The sequence below is a fragment of the Thunnus thynnus genome, chromosome 5 (assembly GCF_963924715.1).
Source record: "Thunnus thynnus chromosome 5, fThuThy2.1, whole genome shotgun sequence".
NCBI lineage: Eukaryota > Metazoa > Chordata > Actinopteri > Scombriformes > Scombridae > Thunnus > Thunnus thynnus.
In genome coordinates, this window is record NC_089521.1 from 8,617,340 (window position 1) to 8,636,811 (window position 19,472).

The 19,472-nt window shown below is 39.5% G+C and overlaps 3 protein-coding genes across 4 annotated transcripts; 2 read left to right on the forward strand and 1 right to left on the reverse strand.

Moving 5' to 3' along the window:
- Positions 1-2,229: 2,229 nt before the first annotated feature.
- Positions 2,230-3,220, reverse strand: LOC137182676 (metallothionein A-like). The gene is made up of 3 exons (XM_067589043.1): positions 3,060-3,220; positions 2,875-2,940; positions 2,230-2,437 (listed from the first exon to the last, which is right to left on the reverse strand). The coding sequence occupies exons 1-3, from the start codon at positions 3,082-3,084 to the stop codon at positions 2,346-2,348; spliced, it is 183 nt and encodes a 60-aa protein (XP_067445144.1). The 5' UTR covers positions 3,085-3,220; the 3' UTR covers positions 2,230-2,345.
- A 757-nt stretch (positions 3,221-3,977) lies between these two features.
- LOC137182677 (metallothionein A-like) lies at positions 3,978-4,943 on the forward strand. Its single transcript, XM_067589044.1, has 3 exons — positions 3,978-4,100; positions 4,220-4,285; positions 4,725-4,943. Exons 1-3 carry the CDS (start codon positions 4,076-4,078, stop codon positions 4,814-4,816), a joined length of 183 nt encoding a protein of 60 aa, XP_067445145.1. The 5' UTR covers positions 3,978-4,075; the 3' UTR covers positions 4,817-4,943.
- Positions 4,944-5,303: 360 nt separating this feature from the next.
- LOC137182675 (uncharacterized) lies at positions 5,304-10,382 on the forward strand. 2 transcript variants are annotated; one of them, XM_067589040.1, is made up of 10 exons: positions 5,304-5,590; positions 5,667-6,467; positions 6,639-6,686; positions 6,804-6,841; positions 7,046-7,151; positions 7,359-7,573; positions 7,686-7,953; positions 8,113-8,267; positions 8,918-9,156; positions 9,554-10,382. In XM_067589040.1, exons 2-10 carry the CDS (start codon positions 5,790-5,792, stop codon positions 9,802-9,804), a joined length of 1,998 nt encoding a protein of 665 aa, XP_067445141.1. In that variant the 5' UTR covers positions 5,304-5,590; positions 5,667-5,789; the 3' UTR covers positions 9,805-10,382. The 2 variants fall into 2 exon arrangements, with proteins under 2 accessions (XP_067445141.1, XP_067445142.1); XM_067589041.1 differs by having other exon boundaries at positions 5,685-6,467.
- The last annotated feature ends 9,090 nt before the right edge of the window (positions 10,383-19,472 follow it).

A 19,472-nucleotide genomic window follows, 5' to 3' on the forward strand; every position in this document is an offset into this window, starting at 1 on the left:
ATAGTAAGCAAAGAGCTGGCGGTTAACAACAGTGAAAACTTATCAGGCTTTACAGGGTTAAATTTTGGCCGGGTGGAGTTCTTGCTGGAGAGCCAATAGGAAGGCACAATGTCCCGCCTCCTGATTAGCATTTAACGCAACTAGTGTTACTAGTGGGCATTTAGTCTCTTACTAGCTCAACTAGTAAACACTTTTAGCCTTACTAGTAATACTAGTAAGGTCAAAAACACCCTAGTAGTGCAACTAGTGGGCATTTTGGCTCTTACTAGTATGACTAGTAAACATTTTGTCTCTTACTAGTAGAACTAGCAAGGTCAAAAATGTGCTACTAGTACAACTAGTAAGCATTTTGGCTCTTACTAGTAGTTCTAGTGAACATTTTAGCTCTTACTAGTAGTACTAGTAAGGTCAAAAATAGCCCACTAGTGTAACTAGTGGACATTTTGGCTTCTACTAGTAGTACTAGTGGACATTTTGGCTCTTACTAGTAGTACTAGTAAGCATTTTGAGCTTTAGTAGTCAACTAGTAAGGCGTATTTGCGCTCAAGAAGTCAACATGTTGGCGTTTTTTCGGCGCACTAGTTAACTAGTAGGACTTTGAGCTTCACTAGTTGGGTCCAGTCGTCGACTAGTGCGCAAAAAAGTCAACTAGTTGGGATTTTGGCTCAACTAGTTCGGCGTTGGGCTCAACTAGTATGGCTTTTGTCCGAACTAGTTGGCCAAAAGTGTCACTAGTTGCTGAAAAAGCGTAACTAGTACGAGTTTTTGTTCAACTAGTACAGCAAAGTTGCAAACTAGTTCAACAAAATGTCCAACTAGTACTGCCAAAGTCCGAACTAGTAGATGACACTTAAGTTTGATATCAAGGATATCTAATAGATGCCCAAAGGGCTTTCCATAGCCGCGTCGATCACCCTGGCTCGGTCCCGGGGCCTCATCGGCAGCTTCTCCAGCTGGCAGTCCAGTACCAGAACCATCTGGTTACTCTACCGATTCCGAAGAGAAACCAAAGGTTCCGCCTGGTTTGAACGTTCCGCAGAGGCCAAGGTCAAAATAAACCTACGTTGTTGCAGCCGCGTTCATGTGAAAGATGTATTCTTACAAAAGGTCCATTTATAGACTTATCAAAATGCATTTAAACCAGTTTCTGAGCTGATTATGACCCAAAATAAATCTGAGAGGGTTTGTGACTCTCTCAGATTTATTTTGGGCCATAATCAGCTCAGAAACTGGATCTCAGCTTGGAAAGGTTTTGATTGAAAGGATGAGAGGAAAAACACAGGTCTGTTTTCTTCAAACTTTTACTAAATTTTTGCTCCTTTTCTTGTGCAAAGTGCTCCAGGTCTGTAAACATCCTTCATTTTAAAAGAGTCTGAGAATTAATATTCTGTTCTGCTGGCACCTGGAAGCTACTCGGCATCTTCTTCATCACATTCCTCACATATATTATAAATCCATTACAATTTTGTTATGCTGTTCTATGCTGTATTTGTGTAATGTGTCTTTTTTGGTCTATTCTGTACACACATCTACTGCACATCCGTCCGTCCTGGGAGAAGGATCCCTCCTCTGCTGCTCTTCCTGAGGTTTAAGGGAGTTTTTCCCTTATTTAAAATCACTGTCCAGACTATAAAACCCCATGAGGCAAATTTGCGATATTGGGCTATACAAATAATAGTGCTCAAGAATGTAAAGTCAGTCTTTGGTCTATACATGCCTTCACTTTCTGGACAAACCTTTAACTTGAACCAGAAGTCTAAACCAAAACATGGCCATCACATTTTACAGTTTTTCCTGCTCTAACAAATCAAAATTGCCTGGCTTGATTTAAGGGAATAAGCCTATATAGGTCCTGCAAACCATACAACATTCTCAAACTGTGGGTCTGAGCCCAGTCTACCTGATGACACCAATAAGCTTTCTTCTCTTTGACTTGTCAGATTTTTTTAAATAAATAAACTTAAGTCACTTCATTTGCAGGGTCCTTGTATATTATGCATGCTGATTGTCATACACTAAGGGTGGGGGAGGACTTGAACTGAATCATTATGTTCATCAATAATACCTGTTCTTTTCTTACTATGGATAGCAAGGTCTATTCTTACCAATGACTTATTGATTCATCTTTGTACACTGCCTGCACATTATGACCTTTGTTAGATGCAGCACATGATAGTCAGCTTGTTATCCATTAACCTGAATTATTGCCAAAACAGCATGACAGATATCTGCATCAAGGAAACAAGTTTATTTCAACATTGAAAGACATTCTTAATCATTGCCGCTGCACAGTCGTTCACACAGGCTCCATCACATGGACAGAGAAGGCTGACGACGCGGACCCATCACTGACAGCAACTGGTGTCACATGTCTTTCCTTTGCACACGCAACCAGAGGCGCACTTGCTACAGTCGGATGGGCAGCATGAGCAGCAGCCTGCATTAAGAAAAAATAAGTGTTACTGACAACCCTATGATCATTGATCTGTTGCAACAAAAAGCAGCCAAGGCCACCCTTTAATTCCAGGACAAGGATATTACACAAGTCAAAGCATCTTGAGCTAAACATTAAGAGGTTTGGGGTGGAATGAAGTGACCTTCTGTGATGCAGCCAATTAAAGCCACCTGGTTTCCTACATCTTGAGTAAAGAGGCAATTTTAGACAAGGCAGCATTAATTCAGCATGCCAGATATGAAACGGCAAGAAGTCAGTCTTAAAAGAACACATAAGAATCCTACTTGGTGGCTTGGGTGAAGATTTTTAAAAAAAGAAGGCTACTAGTAAAATGTATTTCATCAACAGTCACATTGACTGGATTCAAAATTAAGACACCTGTGAGTTAGATGTGTGTGTAAAGATGTGATTTGACTTACTCTTTTTGCAAGAGGTGCAGGAGCAGTTTGTGCAAGTGCAGGATACTCCGCAGTTGCAGGTTCCAGCTGAAAGTAAGAACACAAGACATGTCAGCTTTAGGAATTCATTTGTGTATGACAGCAAGTCCTATAAAGTAATACCAGACGAAATATTAAGACTAATGAAATCCTTAAATAAAACTTACTCTTGGAGCATTCGCAAGGGTCCATTTTTCAGTGAGTGTAGTTCTCTTCTTTAGAGAGTGCTGCGTTTGTGCTTCTTCCCGTTGGAAGTGGTGGTATGAGTGTCAGAGAAGGGGCGGCTCTTTTATAGCATCCCGGTAACAACAAGACCGGGTGCAAAAAGCGTCTGTCACGCTGCACGCAGGCACGTAATTGACCATTACAAAAAGGTTTGTACACACGACTCAACTACGCAGCTGATTCCCAAAAGACACGTCGGCGTGTTGTTTGTAAATTACATTCAGGTACGCGTTTTCGTCCTGCTCCACGTTGCAGGACTTGTGCGCATGTTTGGCCGCGTATGGAAAGCCCTTTGGGCATCTCTTAGATATCCTTGATATCAAACTTAAGTGTCCTCTACTAGTTCAGACTTTGGCAGCACTAGTTGGACATTTTGTCGAACTAGTTCGCAACTTTGCCGTACTAGTTGAACAAAAACTCGTACTAGTTACACTTTTTCAGCAACTAGTGACACTTTTGGCCAACTAGTTCGGACAAAAGCCGTACTAGTTGAGCGTGTGTGAACGACTGTGTATTTGATTGCAGCTGCAATGATTAAGAATATCTTTTGTAATCGGAATCGGTAGAGTAACCAGACGGTTCTGGTGCTGGACTGCCAGCTGGAGAAGCTGCCGATGAGGCCCCGGGACCGAGCCAGGGTGATCGACGCGGCCAAACATGCGCACAAGTTCTGCAACGTGGAGCAGGACGAAAACGCGTACCTGAATGTAATTTACAAACAACACGCCGACGCGTCTTTTGGGAATCAGCTGCGTAGTTGAGCCGTGTGCACAAACCTCTTTGTAATGGTCAATTACGTGCCTGCGTGCAGCGTGACAGACGCTTTTTGCACCCGGTCTTGTTGTTACCGGGATGCTATAAAAAAGCCGCCCCTTCTCTGACACTCATACCACCACTTCCAACGGGGAGAAGCACAAACGCAGCACTCTCCAAAGAAGAGAACTACACTCACTGAAAAATGAACCCTTGCGAATGCTCCAAGAGTAAGTTTTATTTAAGGATTTCGTTGGTCTTAATATTTCGTCTCCTATTACTTTATAGGGCTTGCTGTCATACACAAATGAATTCCTAAAGCTGACATGTCTTGTGTTCTTACTTTCAGCTGGAACCTGCAACTGCGGAGTATCCTGCACTTGCACAAACTGCTCCTGCACCTCTTGCAAAAAGAGTAAGTCAAATCACATCTTTACACACACATCTAACGCACAGGTGTCTTAATTTTGAATCCAGTCAAGGGGACTGTTGATGAAATATATTTTACTAGTAGCCTTCTCTTTAAAAAAAAAAAAAAAAAATCTAAACCCAAGCCACCAAGTAGGATTCTTATGTTTTCTTAAGACTGACTTCTTGCCGTTTCATATCTGGCATGCTGAATTAATGCTGCCTTGTCTAAAATTGCCTCTTTACTCAAGATGTAGGAAACCAGGTGGCTTTACCATCACAGAAGGTCACTTCATTCCACCCCAAACCTCTTAATGTTTAGCTCAAGATGCTTTGACTTGTGTAATATCCTTGTCCTGGAATTAAAGGGTGGCCTTGGCTGCTTTTTGTTGCAACAGATCAATGATCATAGGGTTGTCAGTAACACTTATTTTTTCTTAATGCAGGCTGCTGCTCATGCTGCCCATCCGACTGTAGCAAGTGCGCCTCTGGCTGCGTGTGCAAAGGAAAGACATGTGACACCAGTTGCTGTCAGTGATGGGTCCGCGTCATCAGCCTTCTCTGTCCATGTGATGGAGCCTGTGTGAACGACTGTGCAGCTGCAATGATTAAGAATGTCTTTTGTACTTGTCTTTCAATGTTGAAATAAACTTGTTTGACGCAGATATGTCATGCTGTTTTGGCAATAATTCAGGTTAATGGATAACAAGCTGACTATCATGTGCTGCATCTAACAAAGGTCATAATGTGCAGGCAGTGTACAAAGATGAATCAATAAGTCATTGGTAAGAATAGACCTTGCTATCCATAGTAAGTAAAGAACAGGTGTTACTGATGAACATAATGATTCAGTTCAAGTCAAGGGCTTTCCATAGTGCAGTGAAAAGCTCAACTAGTTAAAGGAAAGTGTCAACATGTACAAAAAATTTCCAAAGTATGTTGTTCACAGCCTATAAAGACACAATAAGGCTTTGAATCTAAGTCAATGATTCAAATTAGACAATTATTGAGTCAGTATATTGACAATTTTCTCTTTAATTATTTTCCAGGGATCCCAAGTCATGATTTGCCAGGGACAGTCTCACATAGAAGTTACGTCCCACTCTCTTGGACTCTTCCAGAGTTTAATAATTACATCTGCCAAAGCTTTCCCACCGTTAGCCTAAATGTAATTGGATTTCATCTCGCAAGAGCTGATAAGTCCAGGGTTCTGACTAAAATTCAGGCAAATACTCTGAATGAGCTGAAGACAGCAGCTGGCAGAAGCAGGGTTTATATTATTCCCCAGACAAATATTATACTGCCATTAGAGGTGAGTTTTTATTGTTGTTTTGAACCAACACTCCTTTTGAATATGCGTAGATTGATATTAATTACTAATCAGGCAGTTTGTTTTGTCCATCAAGACCTCAGGACCTGAGAGGACTCATACCCTACCAGAAACATCTCCACCAGCTGGACCTGAGACAGTTTCACAGTCTCTACCTGCTTCTCCATCAGCCACACCGCTGATGGCCACACCCACTGCTTCATTGACAGCCATCACACCTGCAGCCTCACCCACTGCCATCACACCTGTAGCCTCACATACTGCCATCACACCTGCAGCATCACCCACTGCCATCACACCTGTAGCCTCACATACTGCCATCACACCTGCAGCCTCACATACTGCCATCACACCTGCAGCATCACCCACTGCCATCACACCTGCAGCCTCACATACTGCCATCACACCTGCAGCCTCACATACTGCCATCACACCTGCAGCCTCACCCACTGCTGTCACACCTGCAGCCTCACACACTGACTTTAGAGCTGCAGCCTCACCCACTGCTGTCACACCTGCAGCCTCACATACTGCCATCACACCTGCAGTCTCACACACTGACTTTAGAGCTGCAGTCTCACCCACTGCTGTCACACCTGCAGCCTCATACACTGCTCCCCCAGCCATTCATGTAAGTCCATCCCAGTCCCTCGCACCATCAGCCGCCAGACCTCCGGCCTCAACCGCTGTCCCACAGGTCACACCCCCTGCTCCTACAGCACCTATGGACATGTCATTGGTCACATCTAACAGTAATTCTCATGTAAGTTACCAGTCACCTCCCCTTAACACCATGTCCCTCTCTTCAACTATGGACACTGATGGAAGCTCACCAAGGACAGACTTGAACCCATCACTCGTAAGTTATGAAAAACAATAATACATTCTGTATGTACTTTTGATCATTCAGATTGAAGTAAATAGAAATATTAATGTTTAATAATCGTAGTTAAAAAGTCATCTTTTCTGTTTTTAAAGCTAACCTCAGTAAAATAGTTGGATGTTAATGGTAAGTCTTGTTAATCAACAGGAGGCAAGTTTGGATCCTGCACAGTGGCTGAATGCTGGGACCCCAGAGGTAAATCTTTACATGACGATAGTTCACTATTATTGAAATAAGTAGTATTAAGTATGTTTTTAAAAATATAGAATATATTGAGACACCATCATTTCATGCAACATTTGTACTTTCAAGGTCTTCTACAGAAGATCACGTGTGGAACCACTAAACAGGTATTTTATATGTTTAAAAAAACGGAAACATGTGACACTGCATTTTATACACATTAACAGTCTCAATACTCATCTATTCAATAGATTTTAGAGAGAATAATATCAGAATACACCAGTGGTTTAAAATGACTTTGAAATTAGTTTTTGAAAGGCCAGAGTATGTAATACTGGCAGTTAAAAAGAAAGAAATCTGATTTTTTTTAGGAGTCCTGTCAGTGACTTTGTCATTGATCATTCTGAGGATGAGGATGAGGATGGGGACGAGGACGACATTATCGCAGTTACTTTTGAAACCGACAGTCCTCCTTCGGTAGGTTTTTTTTTTTTTCACTACAGAAAACTGGTAGAATATTTTGTTCAAGAATTTTTAATGACTATGCATTTCACATACTCAAAATTTAAAAAATTGGATATTTCCACTTTTTTAACAAATTTCTAAGATCACCTGTCCCGGAAGTGGCCAACCATTTTTGTCAATCATTGCTGATGTACGTCATATGTGCTTTATATATTTTAGGAAGAAATTGATCTTGCTGTCATTTTGAGCACTTTTCAAGAGCATCACCTTTCTGAGGGCCTGGTATCCACCATTTGTATCAGGAGGAAAAAGCTTCTGGAGAGCGCTATTAAAGCAATCTCCAGAGCCTCTTTCTGTTGGACCCATTCACCACTCATTGAGTTTGTAGGAGAAGATGCAGATGATATGGGGGGACCACAGCGAGAGTTTTTCAGGTCTGAATACCTCAAGTAATTTATTAAAGGTTTTATAACAAATTTGTGCATGTTTTCAGCTGAACTGCAAAGTAATACAAACTGTTGTATTTCTATTTTCTGTTTATTCTAGACTCTTGATGATAGAGGTACAGACCTCTCTTGGCATTTTCGAGGGAAAGGCTGGCCAGGTCTTTCTTAGTTATGATCAAGCAGCTTTAGACCAGCGTAAATATTTTAAAGGCGGCAACCTTATCGCTTGGTCGATTGCACATGGAGGTCCGTGTATCAAAGCCTTGGATCCCAGCCTCTTCCAGCTGATGTGTGGCCAGGAGCCGCAACTGGAGCAGTTTGACTGGCAGGTGCTGCCTGACCCAGATGTGCAAAGCAAAGTCAAAACGGTGCTTAATAATTGCCATGTTAATATTTATTTGGATTTTAAACAAACAAACTTGTTAAACTTGTGGTCAAATTTGACAAAAGCATAAATCTGAGCAGGAGAAATAATCAATCTGGGACTCTTACAGCTACATTGTCTTCACTCAGACTTCTCTCTTAAGATCCTACAGTGCAAGACTGCTGGAGACCTGACTGCACTCCAGCAAGACTTGGGGGACTGGATTGCAGAGTGCGGAGTCCCAGGCATATTTAGTGCCACAGTTGAAGACATACCAAAAATCTATGCTTATGTGGTGAAGCACTACATTTTTCTCAGGTAAACACATATACAAATGAAATAAGCTTTACAGTTGTAACTAATAAAAAACACTGTCAATATAAAAACATTAATTTGTTGGATGCCGCAACATTATTTCCCGGTAACGTAAATATGGAATATATCAAACAGAATCTGTGTTTATTAAGTATTTGATTTTGTTTACAAATGTAGACATACTTTTGTATCGTAAAGGAAGTTTGGAATCACTGAGAAAGGTTTATGTATTGATTACTTTGTTTGGGACAGAGGTTGATAATTTTATTCCCCATTGTAGCATCAAATTGATCAAAAATAATAATGATAACATTACAAATTACCAGGGCAGAAAGAGAAGCTGCCAGCTGAGAATCAGCTGGGAAATTGTTTCTTGTTAATTATACTAGAGACAGATGTACTCGTCCTTTTGAGGATTTCCTTCTCTTTCTGTCCTGGTCACGGCTGCTGAAACCGGCGAGCCGTTGCAAACTTAGAATTAATAAACAGTGATTTCATACAGTATTAGTAATTTTTTGTAACACTATCATTATAACTTTTCCTCCAGTTATTCAGTCTTTCCAAAAATAAATACATAATTAAATTTAAAAAGATACAAGTGATTCCAAACTTCTTCACGGTAACGTACATGTTTTATCTCTGTCGGTTTATAGGACGACCAAAATGATATGCCAGTTCACAGAGGGAATGAATGCTTTTGGAAAGCTGTGGGACCTGGTCACGGAGAACTGGATTGCCTTTCTGCCTCTGTTCACCAACATGCAGGAACCTCTGTCGAAGGCAGCCTTCAAGGCCATCTTCAGTTACAATTACAGCAGTAGAGGAACCAACCATTGCGACGCAGAAGAGGACACTATCTACAGCTGGGAGATGGTTCTTAACATGATTGAAGGTACGTTTTATTCCTTTATGAAAATTTTTGAGCGCCAATTATGAAATTGTAATATTTCAATTACACACCACACAAATAAAAAGGTCCACTTTAAATATACTGCGACAGAAGGCAAATACTCAGATGGTTATTGTGGAGTCTTTTACCAATTTAGGGAAATGCTAATTGTCTTATGCCACTGTAGCCAAAGTCATTAGAACAAGGGGCACATGCAAGTTTTGATGTCATCAAACGCACCTTTTGTCTCAAAAGTGTACTCTAAACCAGTTGTGTTTACATACCCTAAATTTTTGATTAAATGGCGGCATGAAATAGATATAGTCCCGATCTTGTAACGCTAGATATTTGACTTTAGAAATTAATGTTTAAAATGTTATGATTTCCTTTTCCCTGGCAGACAAAGTGACTGAACTAAGATTCGAAGACCTTCTGATTTTCATCACCGGAGCAGATGAAGTTCCTGCCCTGGGCTTTCCCAGGAAGCCCAGCATCGACTTCTACGAACAGGAAGCGGGCCAGCGCCGTTTGCCCTACGCCTCAACCTGCATGATGTGCTTGTACCTTCCAAGAGGCGTCACACAGGAGGACGAACTGCATGGGATGCTTTTCCAGGCCACAAGAGAGTCTTTGGGATTTGGAAAGGTGTAGACCCTGTCAAGCAGTTTTACAGTAACAGTACCGTGAGAAGATTTGATTAGCAGATGCTCCCAGTCAGTTTGCACTATCTGACAAGAATAAACTGTGTTTACTATGTTGTTTTTTCCCCTGGTAACGTCTGAAGGTTTGTGTTTGTTTATACTTGTATTGCTGTTTGCACATTAAGTGTATTATGTTCTTTGAAGAATGTTTTGAATCTCTCTAGCACACACCAGATACCTCTCCTTTAAGTCTGTTGTTCCATCCATTGCATTTTGAAGATCCCGCAGCTGTTCAGAGTTGAGGTTATTGAGTGGTTGTGACACAATCCTTGCTCGTTCAAGGTCTTCAGTGTTTGCTTGTAACTGGGTGAGCTGTATGCCGTGTCTCGCCAAGCCAGCTTCCAGATTTTCTTGGCTGTAAGGGTCATCTCCAAAGATGTTGTTCAGAGCTGTTGACTCCTGCTCACTGTTGGTTAACATGCCCTCCATCCAAATTTGTGTTGGTGTACGGTTGTTAGCCGATCTGACTCTACGGTTGTTCCAAGCGTGTCTAAATAAATCTAATCGTTTTTGGATTTCTGGCTTATACACTACTTGTAGTGCCATTTTTTGAGCATTATGTTCGGGGTTCAGTATTTGTTCATCTTCAAACGAATAGAAAAGCATGTAGAAGTAGTGCACAACCTGCTGGAAGACATCTCTCCAAAGTCGCTCAATACGTTGGTTGTGTACAGACTGGCCTGTAATGTGCCTTGTGTGTCCTTGTCCCTGCAGAAGGTTCATTAAAAGAGCAACCAGAGTGTTCTCCCCTCCGTGGTCAGATCTCACTCTGGAGGGTAACCCGTACAGACAGGTGGCACGAACAAAATAAGTCAACACTGTCAAAGCTGTGTTGTCTGTGCTGCAGTTGATGTAACTTATTAGTCTGGAGTTCCCATCAATACCAGCATGCGTCACAAACCCCCATCTGTAAAACATTTCAAATAGAATAATGGATGTCTTCAATACATGTAAACCCTTCTAGATTGTTCTATTACATTAGCATCAATAGATTCATAATTAAGAAAAATATTTTGATTAGGAAAAAAAGACTGCGATTAAAAAAGTGGAAAAGAAAGATGACAAAAGACAGAATAAGGCTGGATTTGGAAGAGGTCATATTATGTAAAAACCTGAACTTTAACACATACACAGTGAAAGTGAGTCTGCACCACCCACCCAATATGGCTTCCTAAGACTCCCACCAGTACATATAAATACAAGAGCTGACCCCTGATTACCTAATGAGACGCATATGGCCATCTATGTGCCACAAACTATTTGGAAACGGCACATAGTATGTTCTCCTAGCCACAGTCTGGCTTCATCTCTGGGCTGCAGCAGCTGGATCAATGCGGTTCAGGGTCTCTCGAACTCTTCTCCTCTGTACTACAATCCCTTCAGCATGCAGGTACGCCCTCATCATCTGAAAGGAGTTCATAACAAAAAGTTCAAGACAATTAAGATAAAGTACATTTTCTATAAAAATTATATACATAAAACCTAAAAGGGAATATGTTGAAGTATGCTTACTTCTGAGCCTGATCTGGGAAACTGGTTGTGAAGTCTCCTGACGTGCTCCTCTAGGTTAGCGTCACTAATGGGAGTGAATCTGTTTCTTGCTGAAATCTGAAAAGACTTCATTTTTTTATGCAGGTATGAGGAAGAACAGCCCAACATCCTTGCCATGGCTCTCACTGTGAAGCCTTGACTCAAGAGCAGCTCAATTTGCCCCCTTGTAATGTCAAGTGCAGGTCTCCCTCGTCTTCCTAAAATATGTAAATAAAACAATTAAGGAAAATCAGTAAATGAATATTAAGAATAATAGGTTAATACAAAGTACAATGAAGTACAAAGAAAACAGTCTACCATACATATTTTAATAATTCCACATTTGTTGTCTTCCCAAACACAAGTGGGCTTAAAACGAATCAGATTATAGGAGCAAGGTGTGGGCTACTAGCTGAAATCACAGCAGGTACATTCATTTACCTCGTGGTGTAACTGGACAGCCGGGGGGGAACACCTACATCGATTTTCATGTTACAAACCCCAGTTGCTGTTGCTTTCAAGTTCTGATCAAGTCAGAATCTGACCCTCAAGCAGCAATTTTCCTCAAGCCAATTATGTCAAGGACTATGATTTTAAAGAGAAATGAAATTAATACCGTACGTATGCGTGGTAGTTTTATTAATGGGAATTAATCCGGAAACTTTGTCAAGCAATACAGCTTCCTATATTAGACGTTTTTAACATGCTTACCAAATAGACTTTGCCAGCTATTGAGTCACAGAATCTTTAAATCTACAAAATGACAGATAAAGGAACTTCACTGACATCAGGTCTAATCAACAAACAAATCGAGTAGATGATCTGCTAAAGTGAATTCACATGTCTTCAGACAAGCCCATATGTCCAGTAAATCTGTTAAAGATTTTTTAAAAGAAAAAAAAATCAATTGAACGGGTTATTTTAAAAAGATAGTCCTATAAAGCCCTGTGCATACCTTACCTGAATGCAAACGTGCTGCGTGGAAGCCAGCACGTACTGCATCGGGTGCCGGGGGCGCAGTGATGAAACTTCGAAGATCTGTGAGACTCTGGACTATATCCCGCATTGCCTCTGCGCTAATACTGTCTTCAACTCTTCTCAAGTTAGCAATAGAGATGTCGATAGCGCGCACTTCTCTTCGACCTGCAGATCCTTGATGATACGCCCGTTCAATTGCTGTACATCGTCTTCTAATTCGTCTCAGGACGGCGTCCGCCATGTTTGCGTTTGAAATTCTGTGAAATATCTCCTTGACCAATGAGCAAAACAGTCCCATATTGGCCGAAACATCAACCAATTATTTTAAAATAGGCAGCTTCCTTGTACGCCCCCATTCCCGCCTCCTTGTTAACATTTTGTTGTCAACTAGTACAACTAGTACTACTAGTAAAGTCAAAAAAAAAAAAAAAAAAAAAAAAAAAAAAAAAAAATTGTCATTAGTACTGCTAGTACTACTAGTACTACTAGTGGAGTAGTATTAGTACCACTAGCAGAACTAGTACTATTGCACCAGTACAACTAGTGCAATAGTACTAGTTTTACTAGTGGTAATAGTACAACTCTATGGAAAGCCCTTTGGGCATCTATTAGATATCCTTGATATCAAACTTAAGTGTCCTCTACTAGTTCAGACTTTGGCAGCACTAGTTGGACATTTTGTCGAACTAGTTCGCAACTTTGCCGTACTAGTTGAACAAAAACTTGTACTAGTTACACTTTTTCAGCAACTAGTGACACTTTTGGCCAACTAGTTCGGACAAAAGCCGTACTAGTTGAGCCCAACGCCGAACTAGTTGAGCCAAAATCCCAACTAGTTGACTTTTTTGCGCACTAGTCGACGACTGGACCCCACTAGTAAAGCTCAAAGTCCTACTAGTTAACTAGTGCGCCGAAAAAACGCCAACATGTTGACTACTTGAGCGCAAATACGCTTTACTAGTTGACTACTAAAGCTCAAAATGCTTACTAGTACTACTAGTAAGAGCCAAAATGTCCACTAGTACTACTAGTAGAAGCCAAAATGTCCACTAGTTACACTAGTGGGCGATTTTTTTACCTTACTAGTACTACTAGTAAGAGCCAAAATGTTTACTAGTACCACTAGTATGAGCTAAAATGTTCACTAGAACTACTAGTAAGAGCCAAAATGCTTACTAGTTGTACTAGTAGCACATTTTTGACCTTACTAGTACTACTAGTAAGAGACAAAATGTTTACTAGTACTACTAGTAAGAGCCAAAATGCCCACTAGTTGCACTACTAGGGTGTTTTTGACCTTACTAGTACTACTAGTAAGGCTAAAAGTGTTTACTAGTTGAACTAGTAAGAGACTAAATGCCCACTAGTAACACTAGTTGCGTTAAATGCTAATCAGGAGGCGGGACATTGTGCCTTCCTATTGGCTCTCCAGCAAGAACTCCACCCGGCCAAAATTTAACCCTGTAAAGCCTGATAAGTTTTCACTGTTGTTAACCAGCTCTTTGCTTACTATCCATGCAGAATAAAGCATGAATTAATTACTTTTTCTATTAACAAAAATTAATCTAAAGGTATTCAATTGTTTTTCTGTTGTTTACTGCTTGACTCATTTTCCTTGTTGCATTTTTAAACAACACAAAGCTATGTAATCATTTTCTAAAACAGAAAAGCAGCTGCTCTGCTTCTTGCTTTTTCCTTTCAACACGGTCATATGAACATTTTATCATTCATATCATATCGTCACATTATTTAGCAGTGGTGATGGTTAAAACCAAGTAACCACAGAGAAATAATATATTATATTTTTGCTGATGAGCGGCAGTAACTCATCCAACATATACAGTAATGTTCAAAAATTAAAATCAAATGTGACTACTACACCTTGTTTATTAACTACATTATAAACAATGAATTAGCCTATATCAGAAAAATAAACTCTGTCAGGCTCACTTTGATCAACAATAAGCATATTACACCTATATGTTAGCAGCACGGCTGTTATTTATGTGACTCATTTCAGTTGATGTGACTACAGTGACGACAGTGAAATCATTTATCCAGGAGCAGTTGCAGTGCGCAGCGACAACCAGCAGGTGGCACATCGAGCGGTCCAGATGCAGTGTTTGTCTCTGGGGAATTGTATTTTTATTTTTTATAAACATGACTGTTTTTCCTACAATTGGAAGTTGTAAATAGTTGATTGAGAGTAAACTGAGGAGTTTAAGGGGGCAGTAAACACATGTATGTAATCAGATTTTAAATATCTAATTGATAAATATGTGAAAATTAATTTTAACCATATTTTACCACCTCCCCAGTTGTTGACTCTACTCACATGGTAGCTGAGGTCCAGAGCTCTCGATAACAGTCAGTCTCATGTCTGAAGCCCCTTATGTTGCTGAATTATAAGCCTTCAAACATGCACCAAGGTCAAGGTTCAAAGGTCAATATTTCTTAGCAGGAGCCCTGTAGAACCTTCATACTGACATATGTTACTCTCCAGGTCGAGACCTTTCCAACGATGTGTTTGGTTTAACTCTACGTCAAAGTTTTAATTTTCTCATTTCACTGATACAAACCATCCCAGACCTGGTTTCAGAGACAACTTTGAAGGACTGAGATACAGTGCTGCTTGAGAGTTTGTGAACCCTTTAGAATTTTGTGTATTTCTGCATAAATATGACCTAAAATGTGAATTGACATTTACACAAGTCCTAAAACTAGATAAAGTGAACCCAGTTAAACAAATGAGATAAAAAACAACAACATTTTTTTCATCTTTTTCATTAATTAATTGAGGAAAATGATCCAATGTTACATATGTCTGTGTGGCAAAAGTATGTGAACCTCTAGGATTATCATTTCATTTGAAAGGGAACAAGATCAATCAACAAGACGACAATCAAGTGTGAGTCTGGGAGGCCCTGCCTTATTTAAAGAAGGTTTGTGGAAGTGTGTCATGGCTCAAACAAAGGAGATTTCTGAGAACATTAGAAGAAGAGTTGCTGATGATCACCAGGCTGGAAAGGGTTACAAAACCATTTCTAAAGAGTTTGGACTCCACTAGTCAACTGTCAGACAGACTGTATATAAAGTGAATACATTCAACACCACTGTTACCCTCCCCCAGAGTGGTAAACCAACAAAGATCACACCAAGAGCAGGTGTGTAATAGTCCAGGAGGCCACAACAGACCCCAGGGTAACGTCTAGGAAACTAAAGGCTTCTCTTGCAGTGGCTACAGTCAATGTTCACATACTTTTGCTTCACACAAATATCTTAGATTGGATCATTTTCCTCAATAAATAAACGAAAAAGATTTAAAAAATGATTTTTTTTTTGTCTTATTTGTTTAATTGGATTCACTTTATCTAGTTTTAGGACTTGTATAAATATCCGATCATGTTTGAGGTCATATTTATACAGAAATACAGAAAATTTTAAAGAGTTCACAAACTTTCAAGCAGCTATGTATAAAATGAAGCTTTTTGTTTGTTTTTTTTATTTTTTAGGGGAAATAGTGACCAGAATGAGTCACCTTCAGAGATTATTACACTGCTGATAGTCTAGTACATTACTGTAGGCTTGGGTTAGGGTGAGGGTAGGCTACTACAGGGCCAGCCTGACTTTGTTGGTGCTCTAGGTGAGATTTAAATTGGAGCCCCAAAAAGTGCAACAATAGTTCCACACTCGCACTAAAATGAAGTGTAACATTTATACCTCCGGCCCAGACAAATCTTCTCTGTTCTCTGGACAAAAGGCAAGTGGAGGTCAAGGTGCCATTCAATGAGTGTTTGGTGGCTGAAGGACAAGTAAGGCTTTGAAAATCAACAGATGAAAACCCATCGACTGCTCAATTTCCAAAGCTGAACAGAAACAAGCAAACCTGTCAGTAACTCACTCAGTGCCCCTTCCCTTATTTGGTGCCCTAGGGGACCGTCTATGTGGCCTAAACCACGGCCGGCCCTGGGCTACTATTCACACAACCCTGATTATGATTCTTGGTTTTGGGATTTTATGTCAGCATGACATACAGAAGCTCATTCAATCAGAATCTGTTTTATTAGCCAATGCAAACATACAGAGAATGAGTCTTGGTGTTTGCTCACAAAAATCTGCAACACACAAGAATGAAAATAGACAAAAGTAAGGTAATACTACTACTACTACTACTACTACTACTGTTACTACTACTAATAATAATAATGATAATGATAATGATAATGATAATAATAATAATAATAATTAAGTCAATAAAGCAATATTAGAATTAAGTTGAAATTTTAAAGTCTATTTATAGAGTGGAAACCTGAAATGAAATATTGACTGTACAGAGCAAATATGGACAAAGAATTGAAGTGAATGAAATATATGAAAGTGACAAGAGAATAAATTATATAAATTAATAATAAATTACTATTAATTTAAATTAAGGGAAAATATTAACATAATTAATAAATAATTAGATTATGTAACAGTAAGAGGATGAATGCTATGCTCAATCTAAAGTCCAGTTTGATGATGGAAGTGAAATATAAAGTCCAGTTTTATAACCTCGTCTTCATCCCGTTTATAAACACACAACGTTGGAGGCTTTTATTGTTGTAAGAAAGATGATTTCATATTAAATATACTCAGCCACATATTCTTGGAAATATATCATTAAACGAGCAACTTCACATTTTACAATCACAGGCTATAAAACAGCTTTTTCTAAACAGACATGGTGGTGTTTGGATTCGTGTTGCGGCGGACGGCGGCAGTTTGAAACGGAATGAAGCCAACTGACGGCAGACAGCAAAACCAGGAGTCGAACGCGCCCACAACACAATGCTCTTCCCTAGCCTTCCGCTACCACAACCTGACAGAAACTACTTTATTACTCAGAATCAGAGGAGAAATAATGATGACTGATGGCCTTAACACTAACCTATCTTACTGTTGAGTTAATGAGGACACGTTGGTGTTGTTGTGTTGAGAAATCTTAAAGATATCATTAAGACAAAACTTTAACACGATCACAGTGAGGAAAACACTTCCGGTCGGCGGGAATTCCGGTCAGCCAATCACAGAGCTTCAAATTCTGTTTACTGCGCAGTTTAAGGCTGATCGAGTTTATTATACATACACACATTATTTTCTTTACACTTCAATATACACTACAGTACGTTACCACCAATCTGCAGTATGATATAATGTCATACTGACTATATGTTACGGCTTTAGCTGGCGTCATCACCATAGTAACGGTATGTTGAGAAATGTTAAAGATACTAAAATCGACAGTGAGGAAAATACTCATACGCGTCCTCTCCGGCCCCACCGGGCTGGTAATATTAAAATGAATAAATAAAATCAAGGATAATATCTTGTGATTAAATGTTGAGTGACGTAGTTATAGTTAAAAATGAATAACAAATGAGAAAAACCCCCGCTGCAGGCACAAACCTACTTCCAACTGAAATACATCAATTTGAAAGTCGTGCAGAGTGTCAGGGAAAATAACTAGATAGATTAAATTTCATGATTGTTTCATGAATGTCATGAGACAGACTGGCTCACAAACGAGACGCTGCAGGTTTTCTGTGAATGATTCACGTCCAGCGCGTTTTGGAGTCGGTTTAACTCTGAATACTGAGGAGAACAATCAGCTTTCTTTCGGCTTCTGACGATCAGTCGGTTACAATTTTTGGAGGGGACAAATTTACATGTTTCATATATTGAGGTCTAAACTGTGTTGACGGATGGTTGGTTTAAATATCATAATATAAATGTCCTTTATGAAATTAAGACTGTAATGTGTTAGTTTACTGTACGGGTCCAGCAGACAATATAACTTATAACTAATTCTCAGACAGCTTCACGGGGTTTCTCTGTTCTCTCTGCTTGTCGAGCATGATGAGAGCATAGACTATATTATAAATATTATTAATATATATCTTTATAAACAGTCTATGGATGAGAGACCGACAGAAGCTGCATCTTAACGGCTCTCATCTGCCACCTGCTGGTTGTTGTTCCGTACTGCAGCGACTCCTGGATCAATTATTTCAGCCTCTTCACTGCGGCCGCGGCATTGAAATGAGTGACATCTGTATGTGAAATGATTAACAACAATTTGGTAACACGGGGGAACTTCTGCTTGTCACTTCAGATAAGCTGTTTGGGAAGAACAACACAGGCTATTTTTTACACATGTAATTAATTAGGCTATTGATTCACGCTACACACTGAATAATGTATCACACATTTGGATAAAATATATTTCATGTCTAAATGAAAAGAACAAAATATTTATGTAGCATATGTAGGCCTATTTATTTATTTTATTAGATCCTTGTGCTTGCATAATATTGGCTGTTACTCTTGTTATAGAACGGCCATTCTATCCTCTTGGCTTTTATTTTGTCGTTTTTGCACTTCACTTCCGCTTCCTGTCTGTAAGTTATATGGGTAACTTTGTAAAACGTTGTCACTAGTAGTACTAGTACTACTAGTACTACTAGTGACGGGGTTTTAAATGCCACTAGCACTACTAGTACTACTAGCGGAGTAGTACTAGTACCACTAGTAGTACTAGTACTTTTCCACTAGGACTACTAGTAGTACTAGTAGTACTAGTGGAAGGTTTAAGATGGTGTCACTAGTAGTACTAGTGGAATAGTACCAGTACTACTAGTGGTACTAGTACCACTAGTAGTACTAGTTGCATTTTATTGAAACCTCCACTAGTAGTACTAGTACTACTAGTAGTACTAGGGACAACGTTTTAAAAAGTTACCCTTATTAACTTACATACAGGAAGCGGAAGTGAAGTGTAAAATCGACAAAATAAAAGCCAAGAGGATAGAATGGCCATTTTATCAAAAAATAACAGCCAACATTATGCAAGCACAGGATCTGAAAAAATAAATAAATAGGACTACGTATGTTACAGAAATGAAATATTTTATTCTTAGAGACATGACATGATATATATTTTATCCAAAAAAATGTGTGATATATTATTTAATGTGTAGCATGAATTAATGGCCTAATTAATTACATGTGTGGAAATAGTATGTGTCGTTATTCCCAAACAGCTTATCTGAAGGGGCAAGCAGAAGTTCC

What these genes read in the sequence shown, in the direction of transcription:
- LOC137182677 (XM_067589044.1), top strand. Translation starts at nt 4,076, where the DNA reads ATGAACCCTTGCGAATGCTCCAAGA. An exon ending in CCCTTGCGAATGCTCCAAGA is followed by an intron (nt 4,101 to 4,219) that starts GTAAGTTTTATT and finishes TCTTACTTTCAG; the next exon opens with CTGGAACCTGCAACTGCGGA. An exon ending in CTGCACCTCTTGCAAAAAGA is followed by an intron (nt 4,286 to 4,724) that starts GTAAGTCAAATC and finishes TTCTTAATGCAG; the next exon opens with GCTGCTGCTCATGCTGCCCA.
- LOC137182675 (XM_067589040.1), top strand. Translation starts at nt 5,790, where the DNA reads ATGGCCACACCCACTGCTTCATTGACAGCCATCACACCTGCAGCCTCA. An exon ending in CAGACTTGAACCCATCACTC is followed by an intron (nt 6,468 to 6,638) that starts GTAAGTTATGAA and finishes GTTAATCAACAG; the next exon opens with GAGGCAAGTTTGGATCCTGC. An exon ending in CCACAGCGAGAGTTTTTCAG is followed by an intron (nt 7,574 to 7,685) that starts GTCTGAATACCT and finishes TGTTTATTCTAG; the next exon opens with ACTCTTGATGATAGAGGTAC.
- LOC137182676 (XM_067589043.1), bottom strand. Translation starts at nt 3,084, where the DNA reads ATGGACCCTTGCGAATGCTCCAAGA. An exon ending in CCCTTGCGAATGCTCCAAGA is followed by an intron (nt 2,941 to 3,059) that starts GTAAGTTTTATT and finishes TCTTACTTTCAG; the next exon opens with CTGGAACCTGCAACTGCGGA. An exon ending in CTGCACCTCTTGCAAAAAGA is followed by an intron (nt 2,438 to 2,874) that starts GTAAGTCAAATC and finishes TTCTTAATGCAG; the next exon opens with GCTGCTGCTCATGCTGCCCA.